This window comes from Haliaeetus albicilla, chromosome 19 (assembly GCF_947461875.1).
Source record: "Haliaeetus albicilla chromosome 19, bHalAlb1.1, whole genome shotgun sequence".
NCBI lineage: Eukaryota > Metazoa > Chordata > Aves > Accipitriformes > Accipitridae > Haliaeetus > Haliaeetus albicilla.
Genome location: NC_091501.1, coordinates 25,141,774 through 25,159,846, shown reverse-complemented (window position 1 = coordinate 25,159,846; position 18,073 = coordinate 25,141,774). Strand labels below are relative to the sequence as shown.

Here is an 18,073-nt window from a genome sequence, read left to right as displayed (position 1 = left end):
ATTGTACGGCTGCTCAGCTGGAACCTTAACGTCTCTGCAGCTATCACCAGAGGCTGCGGCGGGGCAGGGCTGCAGTCAGTCAGGCAGGCCGGCTAGCTCGGACATGGCGGAGGCGGCGGCCCTGGCGGTGGTCCCGTCAGCGGCAGGAAAGATTGGGGTCAAAATTAGGGCTCAGCGCTCGAGCGAGGCAGTACGAGAGCCGGAACCGGCGGAGGACGGGACACAGGTGAGGACTGGCGGCGGCACCAGGTACCTCAGCCGGCGGGAGGGACAGCGAGCAGCCCACCCGCGGCGAGGCGCGCAGGCGCCAGGGGCCTTCTGGGAAATGTAGTTCTCCCTCCCGGAGGGGAGCCAATCGCCGCGCCGCGCCGCGCCGCTCCCCGCCTCACCCCGGCGGGGCCTGCTGGGAGATGTAGTTCTTCCCGCCCCTCCACCTCGGCAGCGGCCAATGGCGGCGGGGCCGGGAAAGACTACTCTTCCCAGCGTGCACCGCTCCGCCGCCGCTCCCCCGCCCGCCCAGCGCGGGGCGGGGCGGGCGGCTGTAAACAAACAGGGCGGCGGGCCATGGCGGCGGCCGTGGGTCGCGCTGGGGGGCTGTGAGTGCTGGTGTCCGCCGGGGCGGGCGGCTTCGGTGCGCTCCCCGTACAGGGGCTGCGGGGCCGGGGCTGGCGGCACACATGGATGACAGCAAGGTAAGAGGTCTGCGGGGCCCGCCCGGGGGCTGGGGCCCGTTTGGAGCTGAGGGGAGGCCGCCGGGTTCCAGGTCCAGGCGGTGTGCGGTGTAAACCCCCGCAAAGCCTCATCGCGGTTAATAGGCAGGGAACCGCGAGCGAGGCGAGTGCTCCCGCTGAAGGCTCTTGAGGTCAGCTTCTCTGACATCTTCTCTTGAAGGCCTCTGGTCGCTGCCGCAGGAAAGGGGGCTCGTCCCCGTCCTTCTCCTCCCTTGCTGCAGGCAGCGGAGCACAGCGCTTGGAGGCCGCTTCTGGGCTTTCCTTAAAGCTCCGGGCGCGGGCCAAAGGCTGGATACGGACCGGGGGTCTGATCTGGTGCGGTGGATCGTGTCCCTGTAGCACCCGGAGTTTCTTAGATAAAGAGCGACTGTGGACAAATGGTAAGGTACTAGGGTAGGAGCTTGGGTTGCAGCCTTGTGATGGGCGCTGGTGGTTCGATTCTGCCTGCCTCTTGTTATGAGAACAGCACAGGGGCATCCCTGAAGGCACAGGGCTTCCATTTAAGCAGAGCGAAACATCGGAAGATGCATAAGGAACGCCTCTTATGCCTGCTTGCACCGGGCTGCACCTGCACAGCCAGCCTGAGGACTGAGAAGATAATTGCTGTGGCCACTCAGTGCAGCGTTTCACAACTGAAACTCCCAGTTGAGTTTGGGTATTCCAGCTCACCAGAGTGGTGGTTGTGGTAGTAGCCTGGGTTTTGTGCCAGACATAGCTTAAGTCCCCAGGAGCGAGCTAGGTGAAACCACACTTGAGGTAGGCTGTGAGGCAGCTGTCTTCTGACTTGTAATAAATTCTGAGCTTGGCTTGAGTATTAAAACTGGTCATATGGTAGTTACATGCCTGTGGTACCTTATGTGTTCTCAAGCTATCTGGTTTTCTTCCCACTTAAATTTTATTAAAACAAAATTGTACTGCCTCTGCTGATCTGCCTTAATTCAAAGGGGAAGAAAATACTGATGTAATTTCTTAGGGAATGAATCTAAGAAACTTAGAAGTGATCAATAATTTGGTAGTACAAAGGATCCCCAGAATGGATCATAAGTATATAAAAGTTTCATGACTGTTGGCCAATTTAATGTCTATACTATTTGGTTTTATTGAGGCCTTGTCTGAAAGCTGCAAAAGAAGGTGGGGGGAATCTGCATCACTGAAGTCAACCAAATGATCACGGCTGTGAGAACTGCATGAATGTTTATGTCATCAGGGCAGCAGTTTAGAAGATCCAGAAGATTTAGTTCTGGGGGCATATGTAGTTCATGAGTATTAGCCGATTTTTATTTCTGTTAAGAACATTGCATTTCTCCTGTATCAAAATTAACTTATTTGTAACAGATGACTTCCAGATTTTTCATTTAAAAGCCAATTTTTGATCTATTGTCGTGTCTTATGAAGTCCTGATAATCTGCCTTTTTCTTTTTTTTGAAACATTTTTGGATGCATTTACTAAATAAACTAAATCTTTTCACCCAATCAATAATACAAGATTTTGCTCTTTTTTCCTTAGAAAAATTGATGTTGAGTGAAGAAAAAAAAAAAGCAGAGTGGAATATTTACCCTTCCTATCTTCAGTCTCAACTACAGTTTCCTAGTATGATGTTTTTATTTAAAACTTACTGCTGAGATACTTGCAAAGACAGTGGCATTGAAAAGGGTCCTGCCTAGAACTGCTGGGTGTAGCTGTACCCAAGGAAAACTTTGAAAATCTTTGTTACCTCAGCAGGTTTTTCATTAGGTAATAATCTCGGGCGATACTGGATCCTCATATCTTCTACTGAAAACAGCTGATACTAGTCAGTAAGTGCCTGCTGCTTTGAAAGGCTTTGCTGTAGTTGTTTTGAAGGGCTGTGGTTCCTTTTGGAACAAGTTCATGAGGCTGCAGGTTGCCCTAAGGGTTTGGTAGCTCCCATCAAGAGATCCCGTTTGTCTTGGGAGGGTTTTTCCCATTGCATGTTGCTGTGCTGGGGTGAGGTGAGCACTATTTATACTTCATTTTTTAGCCAGTGTGGTCTTACAGCTTGAGCCAGCATGTCCTTGAAGTCTTCTAGAAGTTCCACTGAGTCACATTTTCCTCCTTATTGAGAGGGTTGGCCTGCCTGATCCGAGAGTCTTATCTGTGAATTGAACGAGTGTGACTGTGAAAGGAATTTCCCTGTAAAAACTGAGATAACTAAATTACGTTAGTAGTGAAGTAACCATTCTATAGCTGCATCTACCCAAGTTCAGTGTTTTCCTTCATCTACATGACATAAAGAATTTAGAATTGGGCTTGCAGGCTGTAATGTTTTCCCTAATTCTTAGTGCACTGTAATTTAGCCTTACCCGGTTTAAGAGAGCGTTAGAAAAATGGTTCATTGTAACATATTCCTCAAAATGGGAAGGAAATATTAAGGAATAAAGGGGGAGAGAGAGAATATCTGAACATCAGATCTAGAAAACTTTGATGTTCCGGTCTTAAAGGATGTTCTTATATTATTCACACAAAAAACCCCCACCCAAACCCAAAATGTGACCTGTTCTTCTTCCTACAGAGTTGCTCTGAAACTAGGGCTTGTTCAGATACTGGTCTCACTTCTCCTTGCTGTGGTTTGAGCTGTTGGTTGTGTAAGGGAAAGAATTTAGTTATGTAGTTGTTCCTTGGCTATTAGTCTGTTAAAGTAACACTTAGTACTCTGAAGTATTTAGACACAGGAAAAAGGAGAAATTCTGTCCCTGTGATTTCAGCCTTTATAGGTGAAATTACTTGGTTAGTTTACAAGACTACATATAGCTTATTGTATATTTATTATATACATTGGGAAGCAGGGGGTTTGCATTAGGGTAAGAAGTAATTTTCACATTTGTGTTAGCCGATAAATAACTCTTGTTGGCAACCGTTAAAATACAGTTCTACGTAGCTAACTGCAATCTTTTATATTACTTGTAGAAGTTTTTATAGGGAACACTCTGGCAATACTTAACATGAGTAATGGGTAGAAATGAGAAATAAAAAAAATTCTCAACATTAGATCGCTTTTGTTATTCCAGTGAAATAAAAAACAAGCAAACAAAAACCAAACCAGCCCCATCAACAAAAAAGGTTGGGATTGCCCTCTTTTATTAGAAATATTCTTTTCCTGTACAGAAAAGATAGCTTTAGTTTCCAAAAAGTTTAGATGAAATGTATTTTTCTTCAGAAATAAGCTGAACTGAGCCAAAACATGAATAAGTAGATTGAGATTTAAGAAAAAGTGCATTTTGGAGACAAATATTATATTTAAATGGTATTTTTTAATTTAAAATGGGATTTAAGAAAAAAGTATAATGCATCATTCTTAATCTTAGCACTGGAATGTAGTAATTGATTACTTTTTCAAATGGGAATGAAAATTTAGTGAAATGCACCCAACTGCTTTTTAAAAATGCCTTGCTAGTTCAGGGCAGCTACTTATGTGTTGGATATACAAAGGAAGGTAAAAAAGCAGGCTTAGGAAAACCTTTCTTACCCAGTTCTGGTGACAATAAAACAGTCCACTCTTCAGATTTTTAAAAGGGTAGATCTCAATCTCTTGCACTTGTTTTAATTCCAAGTTAGTTTCTCAACTTTGAACAGACTGGTTCTTGGTTGTGGCTTTCTTTTGCTTGTAAATAAATTGCTGTGTCCTCTACATGAAGCAGCAAATTCCTTTATACCTGTAAAAGAGGCTGTGGCTGTTGAAAGCCGTGTCTCCAGCTCAGATTGTTTGCTCTCCATCAAGCTGGTCCCAGGGCGTTGAGCAAGGACGCTGGTCTTGAGGTCTGACTATTTCTAAACTTCCACAAGCTTGCAATGTGTGAGGTGAAAGAAAAGCCTTTAAATAGGTAAGGCCAGAGTGTTTTCAGGTGTTAACTGAGTTTGAAAAAGCAAGCACTCAGATAAACTGTTCGTATGGGGCATTTATATTTACGGATCGAGCATCTGTCGATGTTTTGCTCTGGTGTTTGTTTGTACAGCCTTTCCATTTTGGTGGAGCATTTGGTGTTAGGGCAGGGGCGGGCCCACAGTAAAAGGCTGTGCACAGGATTTGCGCTGTTTTCCCCACTGCCTAACATCAAATACCCAGTCGCGTGTGATCCCAAGGGGAATTTTGCTGGAAGTCATCATTACGGGGATGCAGATGTCCCTTGGAGGGAGTGTGGGAGAAGGTCAGAAGTGAAATCTTGTGCTTAAAATAGAGAACTTGATGGGTCTTCATTCATGAGATGTCCTCTCACACATCTCTGCCTGTGACCCTTGCTGTTGTGGGTGACCAGGATCACAAAGAGAGGGGCGATCTCCCAGGCGATCCTGGAATCAACTCTGAGGAATGCTTTGAATGCCACAGCAGGGTCTGAGAGCTAATGTGGAGAGCAAAGCACAGGATCTCTTTTCATAATGACCTCAGTTGTTAAGGAGGTGGGTTACTATGTTTTCATCATTCAGGGCTTTTTCAGAGTATGCAGGTTTGCAGAGTGCTGGAGAAGTCTTCCACCCAGGGTCAGGTCTGAACATAAAGTGTTCTCATTGCTGCTTGCTTGGAAACACAAAACCTAAATAGCTTTGGTTATAATTTGAGACGGGCAATTTCAAATCATCAAATGTTTTAACAAGTTGCTGCTCAGCATTGCTCAGATGATGCATCTGCATTCTCACATTTGCAATGAGTGAGTAAAATGGATGAGCTTAAACTCTATAGAACAGCTAGAACAGTTTTATTTCACTGTTGCAGTGGGCTAGGAGGATATATGTGGTAGTGTTACTTGACCATCCCTGTTCCCTGTTTAGAGCTCTAACAGAGATAAGTTTAAAGAAATGCCTGGGTTCTGTTAGTGTAAACTGGGAGAATGTGCATGGTGTGTTGGTGGATGTGCTTCCAGGTGTGAGGCTTTAAGCCCTTCCTGGGGGGAAGAGGAGGGCTCTCACCTGTAAGGTGGCATCTGGGTGATTGCTATGCAGTCTTAATTAGCAATTCCTGCCCTGAAACTTAATGCTTACCCATCTTGACTTGTGGATGCCTGCCTAACACTTTATGAAAGCTTGATATTTATACTTTCTCAAAATAGATGTTTCGGTAAAGATAGCCTTCTTTACACATCTGTGCTAAGGATTACATTCTTAGTACGTTAATTGCTTTGTATGATTAGAGTTTTAGGATTAATTTCTATTGACATATCTGCTTAAGACTTAGAAGGTGTTTGCTTGCTAAATAATATCTTACATTTTTGGATCATTATTGAATGCATTTTGTATGCCAGTGAAAGTTAACTAAGTTATCTGTGTGAAGCATGTAAAATGTCACGCAATGGAGGAATGACCAGCATACTTTCTAGCTGGGTTGTGTACTGCTACTGTGAATGGTATGCTGTGACTTAGCAGATCAGATAACTTCATCTTTATTAGGAGACTTGTGACTAACTTCATTTGATTACTGATTTTGAGAAAAAGTTTGTAAGCGTGAATAGATTCCTCCCCCCTCTACTGTAATGAATGCAGTGCTTAGGTTTTATTTCTTTGTAATAATTTTTATAGTTTTATATAAATTCTGTAGATGATCATCAGCTCTGTGCTAAGTTAAATTCTGCAGACCTATACCTTCAGCCACTAATGCAACCAAGAGTCTGCTTAAGGTGATTCCTTGAGCTGGATCTCAGGTACTGGTTGATGGAGCACTTAAGAGCTACTTGTTTATCTGTGAATGAACAGAGAGCTGCTGGAAGATGCTGAACTGCTCAATGAGATCAGCATTGCTGATCTGTAGTGCTGAACAGTGCTTCAGATAGTGTTTTAATCTGCCAAATTGTTCAAAAGCCGTAGATGTCATGGTGAGGCCAGCTTTATCAAAATCTTCCATCAGTTCCTTGGGGGTGTGAGTGCTAGTAGCCGTGTTATGTATGTATCTCCTTCCTAAGTAGGACCTCTCCATCATGCAATCTGGCACTGCTTCTGTAGAGATCTGCTGAATCCCTCTAATAAAAAATCCAGAAATCTGAGGGCTTTTTCTATATCAGGGAAAGTAATTGCAGCTATTTCCAATTCCAGGTCAAATAATTTTGTACCTGAACACTGATGCCAGGCAAGAATGATCTTGTGATCTAAGTACTGTATTAAAAAGGGAGGGAGTTATGTTTTTCTATTTTCTGAAGTCTGAGTGAACTGAAGTAGGAATTTGGTCAGACTTCTGACAAATGCATGTCATTATTAATATTTCTATGACAAATTTTATGATTAATGTTGTTCTGGGTCTTGATTGTATATGACTCCCTGAAAAAAACCCAAATCCCTACTGCTGAATGCTAATAGATCACATCCCTTTATAAATTCGGGGGGGGGGGGGGGATAGAAAGGGAATAAAAAAATGTTTGCATGCTTGTTTTTTCTTGGTCTGCTGCCATGTTCGACATCAACTAGCACTTCTGCTTTGTCTTCTTTCTGTCACATCAGCATAGCAACTGAGTAGGCAAACATGACTAGAAGCCAGGGAGATATGGTAATGTGGGATGGTGGCAAAGGATTTATCAGGGCTTTTTATCCCCAGCTGTGTTGCTTAAGGTTATGGCAGGAGCTTCTAAATACTGGTGAGGAAAAACTGGTAAGGATGCAGGATTTGATTACCTCTTCCCAAACTAGCTGTGCAGGGTGATGCCTAATTGTATGGTGAACTCCAGTTCAGGAGCCACGAAGACAGTATGAATCTTTGGGGATGATGTGAATGCAGATTGTTAGGGTTTTACTGTTTAAAGACAGAGTTAAAAAGGAAAGAAGCTTTTCATTATTTCCATAGTCCTGGTGGTTAGAGCATTGGCAAGAGATGATCCAAGAGGTACAAGTCTTTTTCCTTCCATAAGAGAGCTTGTGTGTGGGGCTGCTGCAGTGGTAAAAGATCTCGGCGGAAAGACAGCAATTAGTACACCTATCTGTAGAGAGCTCTACAGTGACTAAAGGGACAACAGTTAATTGATAGTAGTGGATCCAGGATGCATTTGCAATGTGCGAAGCAGTCTACGCCAGCGTCTAATTTCCTTGCAGACTACAAAGTGCCCTTAACTGTTTTATGCCCACATCTCTACATCTGTCCATAAAAACATGGCCTATAAACTTAGAGTTTGTATGAGCTCACTTGATATCTTAACTGGTGTAAAGATCCACTCTCCCTTGCCCTGTGTATGTTTTTTGTGTTGATGTGACCCCTACCTTAAAAAAGGCACCAGCTGCATATAAACATATACAAGATGCTTTAAAATAACAGGTCCTTAAAAAGAAATTATTTTGTGAGATTGTGGTGTTGGATGTATTTAACTGCTATGAAGCTGTGCTGCTTGTGAGTGCTTTTCATGGCCAGTGCCTGCCCAAGATGCTGGCTGTGGAAAAGTTAGGTGCTATTTGCCAGTAGCTTTAACTTGCTGGTTGTGAGAAACAGTGTGGTAGCAACTGTTCACCTGACGTTGTTGTGAAAGGGCTTGGCTGTGACATGCTCCTGTGCAGGACTAAGACTCGAGTTACTCTCTTGTTCATAGGGCAGTACGTGGTGTGCTGGAACTCCAGCCTTGAGTGCTAGCTCACTCTTCTAGAGGGTCAGAACTCAGAGTGGCAAAGGTTTTTTGAGAGAGCTGGAGTGTATGTCTCTACAAGACCTTATCTAGCTCTTGAATTCATAGATATACTTTAAACTACCTTGCATTGGCACAGAAAAGCCGCAGGCACTAGATGTCTTTGAGAACTGAAGTACTTTGGCTGTAGTGTGTAATGTAATACACAGAAATCTTTCAAGTGCAGGTAATAATAGAGAACAATTGTGAGTGCCTACAGCCCCTCCTGGGAAGACTGTGTATTTCTAAGTCCTGCTGAGTTAGGGGTGTAAATCACACCACACATAAATAGGAGTGTGGTTCCATGAGAGGACAGAGCCATGCTTGTCATGCCCAAAAGGGGACAGTCACTTTCCTTTCTTTGGAGCTTCTTTGCCCCTTGGCCACGGCGGGTTAGTTTTATCCTGCTTTGGTGAATATAGTATCTGAACTAGAAGATCTTGAGGAGATCACCTTGGTGGAGTGAACGGATTATTAAAACTGTATTCAGCAGTTCAAATGTAAAAGCTTGGGGTTTTTTTCTTTGCTTTTCTGAATGTATTGTGTTTGTTTCATTATCACTAGATGTCCATTAAGTACTTTCTGTTCCTCCATTTGCTTATGCTAGGCAGCTACTCCTGAATAAATTAGGAAAGGCAATGTAGAGAGGGTAGGATTATGTTGGCATGTGATTGTTGACTCACGTTCCAAAGAAAGAATAGGCTCAATTGTATAATCCTTTTTTTTCTTCATTCTAGCACATAAATTCATTATGTTATTGTTTTTATTGCAGCCTGCTGAGTTTGTAGAACAAGTGACTTCTTTGAATGTCAAAGCCACCTTATTTTGTAGCATCACACAGTAAAATGCCTTTTTTAATGAACTCTGGTATTTTGAACACTGCCTATTAGAAAAAGTCCTGTCTGTATACAGTATGGTGAAACACCTCAGCCAGCAGTGAAATTCTTGTATATAGGTGTGCCTTTTAGGTGTGTTTCTCCACACCCCTTCCATTTAAACAGTGTGGTCAGAATGCAGATAAAGAGAAATCCTCACTTCAGAGGGGAGGTGGGGTGTGTGGCTGACGTAATGCTTACAGGGCGATACTACCCAATGGCCAGTGTACTAAGTTTCAGACCATACTTAAGACTTTCTTGTGCTATGCTTTTATGTTAAGAGTGAAATATTTGGGTGGGGAAGCATAGAGTAAACATTGAGGAAGCTATTCCTTTTTTTTTTTTTTTTTTTTTATTGGTAGCAAGAGAAGCTTGCAGACCTATAAAAAAGGAGCCACAAAAAAAGAGGGAAAAATGATTGCAAAATCAGCATTCCATAGGACAAGAAACTAGGGGGTCACATTTCTGGAAGGGAGATCGAAATTAGGCACTGGGAGAGTTAACACTGTGATAGGTTGCATGAGGAGGTGCGACGAGAATTTTCCAGGCTGTGTAATAATGTTTTGAAGGTAAACATGGCCAGGGTGGTTAGATACAACTGGAATAGAGGCAGCAGAGGTAGGACTTGGTGTAACCGAGTCCCCTGTTTAGTAAAAATCCTCAGAAGATTCCTTTGAAAGAAATTGGGACTGAGGAATCACAGATAGCTAGTGAATAATTCCCACAAGTTTGATCTTTAGAGTTGGCTGAAACTGTGGTCATTTCATTGCAGCAAACCTAGGTTTTGGATTACATTGATACAAATAAATATTTTTTTCTTCCAAATTAAAGTGTTAAACTCCATAACATAATATTTCTAGGGCTGGCAAGTATTAGGGCAGGGGGTTTTGGTAATATTAAAACAGTTTCACTACAAGTTGACTATCATGTCTGTCTCCTCAATGTCCCAGATATCCTCCTAGATATCTGAAGTACTGTGTCTGGTTCTGGGCTCCCCAGTACAAGAGACAAATGGAGCCACTGGAGAGAGTCCAGCAAAGGGCCACTAAAATGATGAAGGAACTGGAGCATTTCTCCTATGAAGAAAGGCTGAGAAGGCTGGGACCATCTAGCCTGGAGATGAGAAGGCTCAGGGGATGTCATTAGTGTGTACAAATACCTGAAGGGGAGGGTGTAAAGAAGATGGAGACAGGCTCTCTTCAGTGGTATCCAGTGCCAGGACCAGAGGCAGTGGGTAGAAACTGGAACACAGGAGGGCCCATCTGAACATCAGGAAATGCTTTTTTACTGTGAGGGTGACTGAGCACTGGCAGAGGTTGCCCAGAGGGCTTGTGGAGTCTCCCTCCTTGGAGATATTAAAAAGCCATCTGGACATGGTCCTGGGCTGCTCTAGGTGGCCCTGCTTGAGCAGGGAGGGTTGGACCAGATGACCTCCAGAGGTCGCTGCCAACCTCAACCATTCTGTGGAGCTCCTCCAAATCAGATTAGTAGTGTTTACTATAGGACTGCTTAAGCACTGACTTCACTGTGAAGTCATAGCCCTCCCTTTTGGTTTTGATGCCATCACTGAAAACTTCGTACATCAGCCCCCTTTCCTCTGTTGCTCCAGAATCAATGAAAGTAGATGCAAGATTTTCTACTTGAGACACCTAGTAGGCAGAATGACATGGATACAGCATTACCTTTGCAGAACAGGATCTTTACTGTATCCTTCCTTTCCAGGTGGTTGGAGGCAAGGTAAAGAAACCAGGCAAGCGAGGTCGTAAACCAGCCAAAATAGACTTGAAGGCAAAACTTGAAAGAAGTCGTCAGAGTGCAAGAGAGTGCAGAGCCAGGAAGAAGCTGAGGTACCAGTACCTGGAAGAGCTGGTTTCAAGCAGAGAGCGAGCCATCTGTGCTCTCAGAGAAGAGCTTGAAATGGTAAGAAACTATCATTTAACCTAACCCTCAATATTATTTGGGACCTGTCCTCGTGGACATTTGTTCTTGAAATCACTGTGACTGAGCGTGGGATTTTGGATTGCCGTAAGGTATCAAAACATCAGTAACAGATGCATTCAGCTGTTTGCCTACTTTGTGTGTTGAATATGAACCTCATGTCACAAGTTATCTGCTGGTTTTGAACTGGAAGCAAGCAAAGAAAGTGCTATTACATACCAGTCTGTTGTCTTTGAAATGTTTGTTTTGGAAAACCTCTGACAGAGGTAGAAAGAGGTAGAGGGTGGAAAGAAATGTGTTAAAGTATCAAGGGGGAACATATATCCACAGTGCGTCATTGCTTCCCACAGACCTTTGTCTCTGTTGGGGAGGTTGGTTCTTGCAGCATACTTTCTGTGTAGACGGTTGCACAGCTGTCCTGTGTTCCAGCACATGTAAGATGGGTGTCTTGGCCAAATAAGCTGCATTAACCGAAGAGAATGTTTCATCTGGAAATACAGATTCAGCTCTTCAGTGATACTGAGATGCCATTGAGATTTCACTGGAGCTGAGGATATTGCCTTGACTGTGCCTTAGGTGTGTTTGAATAGGCAGGGCTAATCACCACAACTGAATAGGGTTAGGGTTGGGTGGAAAGTCAGCCAACTGACCACAGGTTTTTCAGTGTGCTTCAGGGTTTCCCAATGATGGATTTAAGATGGGGGAACTAGGAATAAGGCACGTGTGCTGTAACCGTGCCTTGCACAATCAAAAAGGACCTCTTAATAGTCAATCAGCCCGAGAGTCATGTGAAATATTTGTTTTTAATAGGCCATGAACTGGAACGGTATTCTGGCGTGCCAGCAGCGAGAAAACGCACAAAATGTTCCATGTTGTTTAATAATTACAGTATTGTGTCTAGTACTGCCACTGAGTAGCAGTTTATTGACTGAAACAGGATTTACTGAGGCCAGGTATGCAACCATGGACACGTGCTTAGCTCATTAGTGCTCTGCAGTTTTGTAAGAGGCTTCAACCCAGTAAATTCAAACTGTAAATGAATGTACCGGAAGGTAAAGATTACAGCTCTGTTTTGTCTGCTAATGTGATCCTGGCAGTTTGCTAATGCGTAATGTGTTTGCATATTTCAGTACAAGCAGTGGTGCATGGCGATGGACCAAGGGAAAATCCCCTCTGAAATAAAAGCCCTGCTAACTGGAGAGGAGCAAGGCAAAGCACAGCAGAACTCAACCAAACTTGTCAAGGCTGGGAAGACAGAAGCAAACAGCAGCAATCCTTGTAAGTATCCAGCCTATGATTAATTCCTATTTTGTTACATCTTTTGTGGTGTAGGAGGATGGCTGCGGTGTGGGAAGAAACATAAGGATGTGCTTTTGGGCACAAATAGTTGATTGAAGCAAAGAGCTTAGTGGGTGGTACAAAGACTCTGTGTAATGTTTACATGGACAACACAGAAATTACACCAGCTAGGAAGCTGGGCAGTTACTTTAAAAGAAGACTCAATCTTTGTGTTTCAGCAAGGCCTGTGGAGACCTGTGAAGACCTGAGACCGTACTCTTTTACAGTGTTTTCTGTTTTCCTAATGCAAGGTAAATAGAGCACATAAAACATAATTAAATTTTTAAAAACTCCATCAAGAAAACATTTTAGCTGCAAGCACTGAAAAGTGAGAAATGCTGGACTTGGGATCTCCTATGGAGTATTCTTTCTGCCTCATACTGCTTGCCCAGGGAATGAAATAAGGTTCTTTTGGGGATTGAAAGGTGAAAAGATCACGTGATATAAAGTCATATTCCTGATATGTACATGCAAAGAGTTAAGGTGTAGCATGGGCAATTCTGTATCTTGCATCTTCTAATTTTGTAATATTTCGTGCTACAGGTTAAATTACACTCAGCTGTAAATTTTTAAAAAATAAGAATTCCTAGCTTTATGTTTTTAAGAAACAACATGAAAATCACATTTGTAACTGTAACAATCTTCCCCCATGGTGCATCATTCACAGGAGGCCAATGCAGAACCTTCCGCACTGCAGCAGAGATAGCTTGGTAGCTAGCAGAAGAACGCTGTTGTGAGAGAAGTGGATGCATCCCCAGATGCAGGGGGAAGGATCCCAGTCCGCTGTCTTCTCTTTGCTCCTCCCCACATGAAACTCTTTGATTGTGGTGTTCCTAAGCCTGCATGGAGTGGGGCTTTTGGGGTAATAGGTGTTTGTGTAAGCGGAGCCTTGTTCTTCCTTTCTCTACGCCACCCTCCCCAAATACAGCTATGGCAGCTTTTGGACATTCCCAATAAGAGATGGGGGCTGCTTTTGTGTCAGAGCCCAGAATTAGAGTGGGTTTGTGGTCAGTAGTTATGTGGCTGGTAACCGTTGTGGGAGTCTGAGAGGTTCTGTAAAATAAAAGAAAGAGGAGGATCTTGTAAGAGCTTTGCTAAAGCCAAATGGAGTACTATAGGTTGAGGAGAAGGAACTGGATCAAAAGCTTTCAGTAAGAAGGTTTATAGTAATGTAATTTGTAACATAAATAAAGATGTTGCTCTCGGCATCCTTTTATAATGCAGCATGTCTTTTATGTTATTGGGACTCTTTAAGAGACCTACGAGATATATTCCCTGCTTCTGCCCATACTTCTTTTGCAGGATGCATTTCCCACCCCCCACGCTCCCAGTAAGATAGTCAAAGCATCTCCCTCCACCTTGCTTCGAGCAGTGGAACAACTGCCACCTCATCCCACCCCCTGTGCCCTGCTATCTGTCTTTCTGTATCTACCTACCCTTTGCCCCTAGTATATTTCTGGACTGCAACTTAATAGGAATACTGCTGTGCTATCCTGGTTTCCCAGCTAAAGATAATGCCAAGAACTGGTAGCAAGGAAAACAAGTTGCATCAGTTTGGTTTTATGATCAGAGAGGTGATGGCAAAAGTCTTGCAGGCTGACTGACCCATCCCAGATACTGACAGATAACCTGCTGCTTTCCTTAGACTGCTCTTTCTCCTGTATATGCTTTTTGCATTTATATGATGCAATGTGGAGAGTGGAGCTCTTGGGATTTTCAGCGGGGGTTTTGCTTGCTTATTCTCTGTTTCGTTTGTGACAATGTCTTTCTCTGTATTTTATAAAATGCATGGAATATTTTTTAATCTTATGTTTTTTCTTCATTTCATAGAATAAATATTATAATGAATGACTTTGCTAGACTGAATGTTGCCTTTTTATTGAATTAATTGGGTCTGTAGCATTATCTCAATTCAGGATTAGTCAAAAGCACTGAAAATAACAAAGTGCCATATTTCAGTGTACAGCACGGTTGCTTTCAGAATTCCATTCTGAGCACTCGTATATTAATCCTTAAGGCAGGGTTTTAAGTTTATTCTCTAGACCCTCCACACATGTACTTAGTTAGCAATTGCTAGAAATGTTGCATAGACATGGAAAACTATTATGAAAGGTTAAGTAACACTGAAACAGAGATGGGGAGGATATGAGGGGTCTGTCGTCGTCCCCTCTCTGTATTTTAAGCTCTGAACTGCAGTTTGTGCTGAAAGATAGCAACAAAGCCAACCCATAAGTTTGGGGATTTTTGTCTATGCTAAATGCTTGCCTTTTCTTTTTCTGGATTCTCTGGAGGAAAGAAAAATTAGGCCAGATGTCCAGAACTATACTCTGTGAACCTTGCAGTTGGATTTTGTAACATGATCATGCCAGAAGTGCAATATATTATTTTTAGTTAGAATTAGATTTACACACTCTAGTTTCAAATGCAAACTATGTATTGTTATTAAACATATATTTCAAATGTTATGTGTATACTTAAGTGTGTTTCTGAATCAGGGATGTAGGAACCATGCAGAGGAGTTATGGTATGTGTGACCAGAACAGCTTCACTCAGCTCTAGGTAATGTGACAAACGCAGCTCTGATCTCACCAGAAATACTCCACTTGTTCTCTTCCCTCCGCTCCTTTGTTTCACTTTCTGTGATTCCAAACAAGAAACTTCTCAGAAGTTTTCTTTTATGGAGGAAATGGAGAGTTGGAATTTCTCATTGTGATGAGCAACAGTTTTCATCTATTCCCCATCACAGTGGCTCCTGCTTCTTGGCTTAGCCAGCATTTGGCATTACAGGATTGTGTTTGGCAAGCCTGGGCCCAGCTCTGTGGCAGAAAGAGTGGCATCCATGTTCTGACAGGTTTTTTGTGCTTCATGCAGATGGGATAGGAGGCATGTTACAGCCTACGTAATTTTAAACGGTTTCCTTGTTTGTCCTGCAAGCCAAAATACATGTGACACATAGAGGCTCTAACTGGCAACTTTCCAACCTGCTCTAGATGCTGTAGTTGATTATGAAATGTAGGATTCCCAGCAACAATCATTAATTAGATAAAGTTCGTGGCTTCTGTCACATGGCAGATCGTGCTATAATATAAATGTTCTGAGCTTAGATGGATCTCCGGGAGTCCTTTATTTTGGAGTTTGAAGTTTAGCAGTTCCTCTTGAAAACTAACAGAAACGTTTGTGGTTCATGCTCATATGATACTCTAATGCTTACAGTCTTCATCCATGTTGAGGTGGCTCCTAGAAGTAATACAACCAGGTCCTCTGACTAGGAGTCTTATATAGTACCCTAAATAATGGAGGATGGTTTAGTCTTATCCTCCCTTTGTGTAAGATGGGTACAGCCTTCCACCCATTTCTCCTGCAGTGAGTGTGTGCAGCTGGTTCTCTCTCACAAACATTGAAGAAAGGAAATAAGCCTGGAAATGCTTCATTTTCCCACTTGCCATGGAAATCTAATGGTCAGCTAGAACCATTTGCCCAGCTAAAGGTGGGTATCTCTTGGAAACTATCCACAGTCTTTAAAAAATGCTGTCCGTAGTATTTGACAACGCTAGAACTCTGTTACAGTAAGGTGTAATAAGACTGAACTCGATGCTGATGGAGTAAGAACTGCACAGTTACACTAATCCTTTTGGAGAATGTAACCCAAGGATTTACCAGAAAGTGGAAACTTCCTAAGAAAAAAGTGCAATAAGTCTTGTCTTTTTATATGCTGTATATATGCTTTGTGCATAGAATCCTGAAAAATGAAGTGGATACATTTAATCGGCTTGTCATTTAACTGAGAACATTTTGTAATTATATGTAAAAAAAAAAAAAAAAAATCAGTCTGCTTTCATAATCTGATGATAATAAGTGTTTGTCAAAGAATCTGTATTCTATTAAGTGCTTTTCAAAAGACTATTATATCAGAGGTGTTTGGTTTTTTAATGTATTAGATAAATTTCAAAAAGCTTTTCTCTATCTTGACAGCTGAAACCTGACTACCTTTGTGCAAGTGCCTGTGACTGACTTGTTTTTCCGTTTTTTCCCTTTTACATTTTAGGGTGAGGATTAATCTACATCAATAATGAATCTAGTTCTTCCTGGCATCCCATGAGGAGATGGAGAAGATTTGGCATCATAGCTCCATTTGCTACTTCCCAAGAAATTATAATCTTTATAATTAGCTATAAAATTACTGTTAATATAAGGACCAAGTGTTTCAGACTAGTCTAAAAATGCAGAGAAATCAGAGGAAAAGCTGAAATAAGAACCCTAGTCTTTCTTATTATGCTTAAGAGTTACAGCATGAGTGGCAGAGGATCATCTGATGTAGTAATCCCTGTTGTAGGTAAGCAAGGCAAAACACCAGCTTGTGAGTGTCCTGCTGTTAGTGCCACTGAGCGTGAATTTCTCTAAGTTATGTCAATAACTGAATTTCTTGTATGACTCTGGTATGAATTTGTATGAGAAAACAGAAGCTTCTAATACACAGTAAAATCTGAGGTATCCCATACTGACTAGTGCATCAGTGGACTAAAATTCAACTGATGCTGTGTTTATGGAATGTACAAATTTGTATATGTAGATACAGAAGTAGAATTTGTAGTGTAAGTTAGAGCCATTGCCTTAAGCAATTTCTGCAAAGGCTGTTGCTTGATATTATTTATATCATTATTTGTATTTTCTTTATCTTACTTTAAATTGTAACTAGAAAATGCAGTCCTTGTTCAGCTAATGATTTTCAGCAACACTTCATTTAAAAAAAAATTAAAAAACCTAAACAACTGACTTTCAGTTTCTTTTTTCCCCACCATAAAAAGCACTTGGAAGGTGGAAGTTTTCCTTCCATAACGAGTGCAAGATTACCCCTGCTTTTTTGTGTGTCTGCCTGTAACTGACAACTGGCTTAATCAATGCTACTAACACTAACTGCTGCTTCAAGCAATTCTTGTGTATGATCTCTATATATTAGGGTGGATAATGGTGACCTCCTTAACTATGCTGCAGCTGATAGGTTTTCTCATGATGAAATAAATTTGTGAGTAAAAGACTACAAGTGGATTATAAAATGTGCGTTCAATGTGAATAGAAATAGCCTGCTATGAAAGGTGATTTTTTCCATACCTTCTTTCTCATTACAACTTTCAAAATACATTTTGATAAAGTTATACATACAGTGCAGGCAACAGCAATGCTTGCATAATCCTGTGGAAAGGCATACCAGCAGTGTCCTCCAACTTCATCATCTCCTTATGTGGCATGCTCTGAATGCCTGCTGATGTAAGAACAATTCTTTCATATTCCCTATCAAACACAGATCCTGCCGTGTTGCTAGGTCATTGTTTTCTGTTTTGAATTTCTGGGCTTTTTCTTTCCTCTCCCCTAAGCAGTACTTTGAAATCTCCCACTTTTTGGTATGCATTCCTTTTTCCCTACAGAAATAGAGTCTTCTGTGAATCTCCTTTCTTCCCTAAGTGGTCTGTCAGCTATTTTCAAAAGCTGTCAAGGGTTCCTTTTCCAGAGGACTATATAAAACCATGAGTTACTTGGGGGTTCCTCTCTGCCTCTGCACATGTGCTGTACTACACCTACCAACTCACACTGAATACCCTGTGTGCATTT

General features: G+C 42.2%; 1 protein-coding gene across 4 annotated transcripts; it reads left to right on the top strand.

Annotated features, from left to right (window-relative positions):
- The first annotated feature begins 522 nt into the window (after positions 1–522).
- CREBL2 (cAMP responsive element binding protein like 2) lies at positions 523–17,507 on the top strand. Of its 4 annotated transcripts, XR_011328749.1 has the most exons (5): positions 523–692; positions 10,913–11,110; positions 12,259–12,406; positions 15,831–15,953; positions 16,512–17,507. XR_011328749.1 is itself a non-coding variant. In XM_069806857.1 (4 exons), the coding sequence occupies exons 1-4, from the start codon at positions 678–680 to the stop codon at positions 14,967–14,969; spliced, it is 369 nt and encodes a 122-aa protein (XP_069662958.1). In that variant the 5' UTR covers positions 523–677; the 3' UTR covers positions 14,970–14,984. The 4 variants fall into 4 exon arrangements, 3 of the variants coding, with proteins under 3 accessions (XP_069662958.1, XP_069662959.1, XP_069662960.1); XM_069806857.1 differs by lacking the exons at positions 15,831–15,953; positions 16,512–17,507 and adding an exon at positions 14,962–14,984; XM_069806858.1 differs by lacking the exon at positions 15,831–15,953 and having other exon boundaries at positions 524–692.
- Positions 17,508–18,073: the final 566 nt, after the last annotated feature.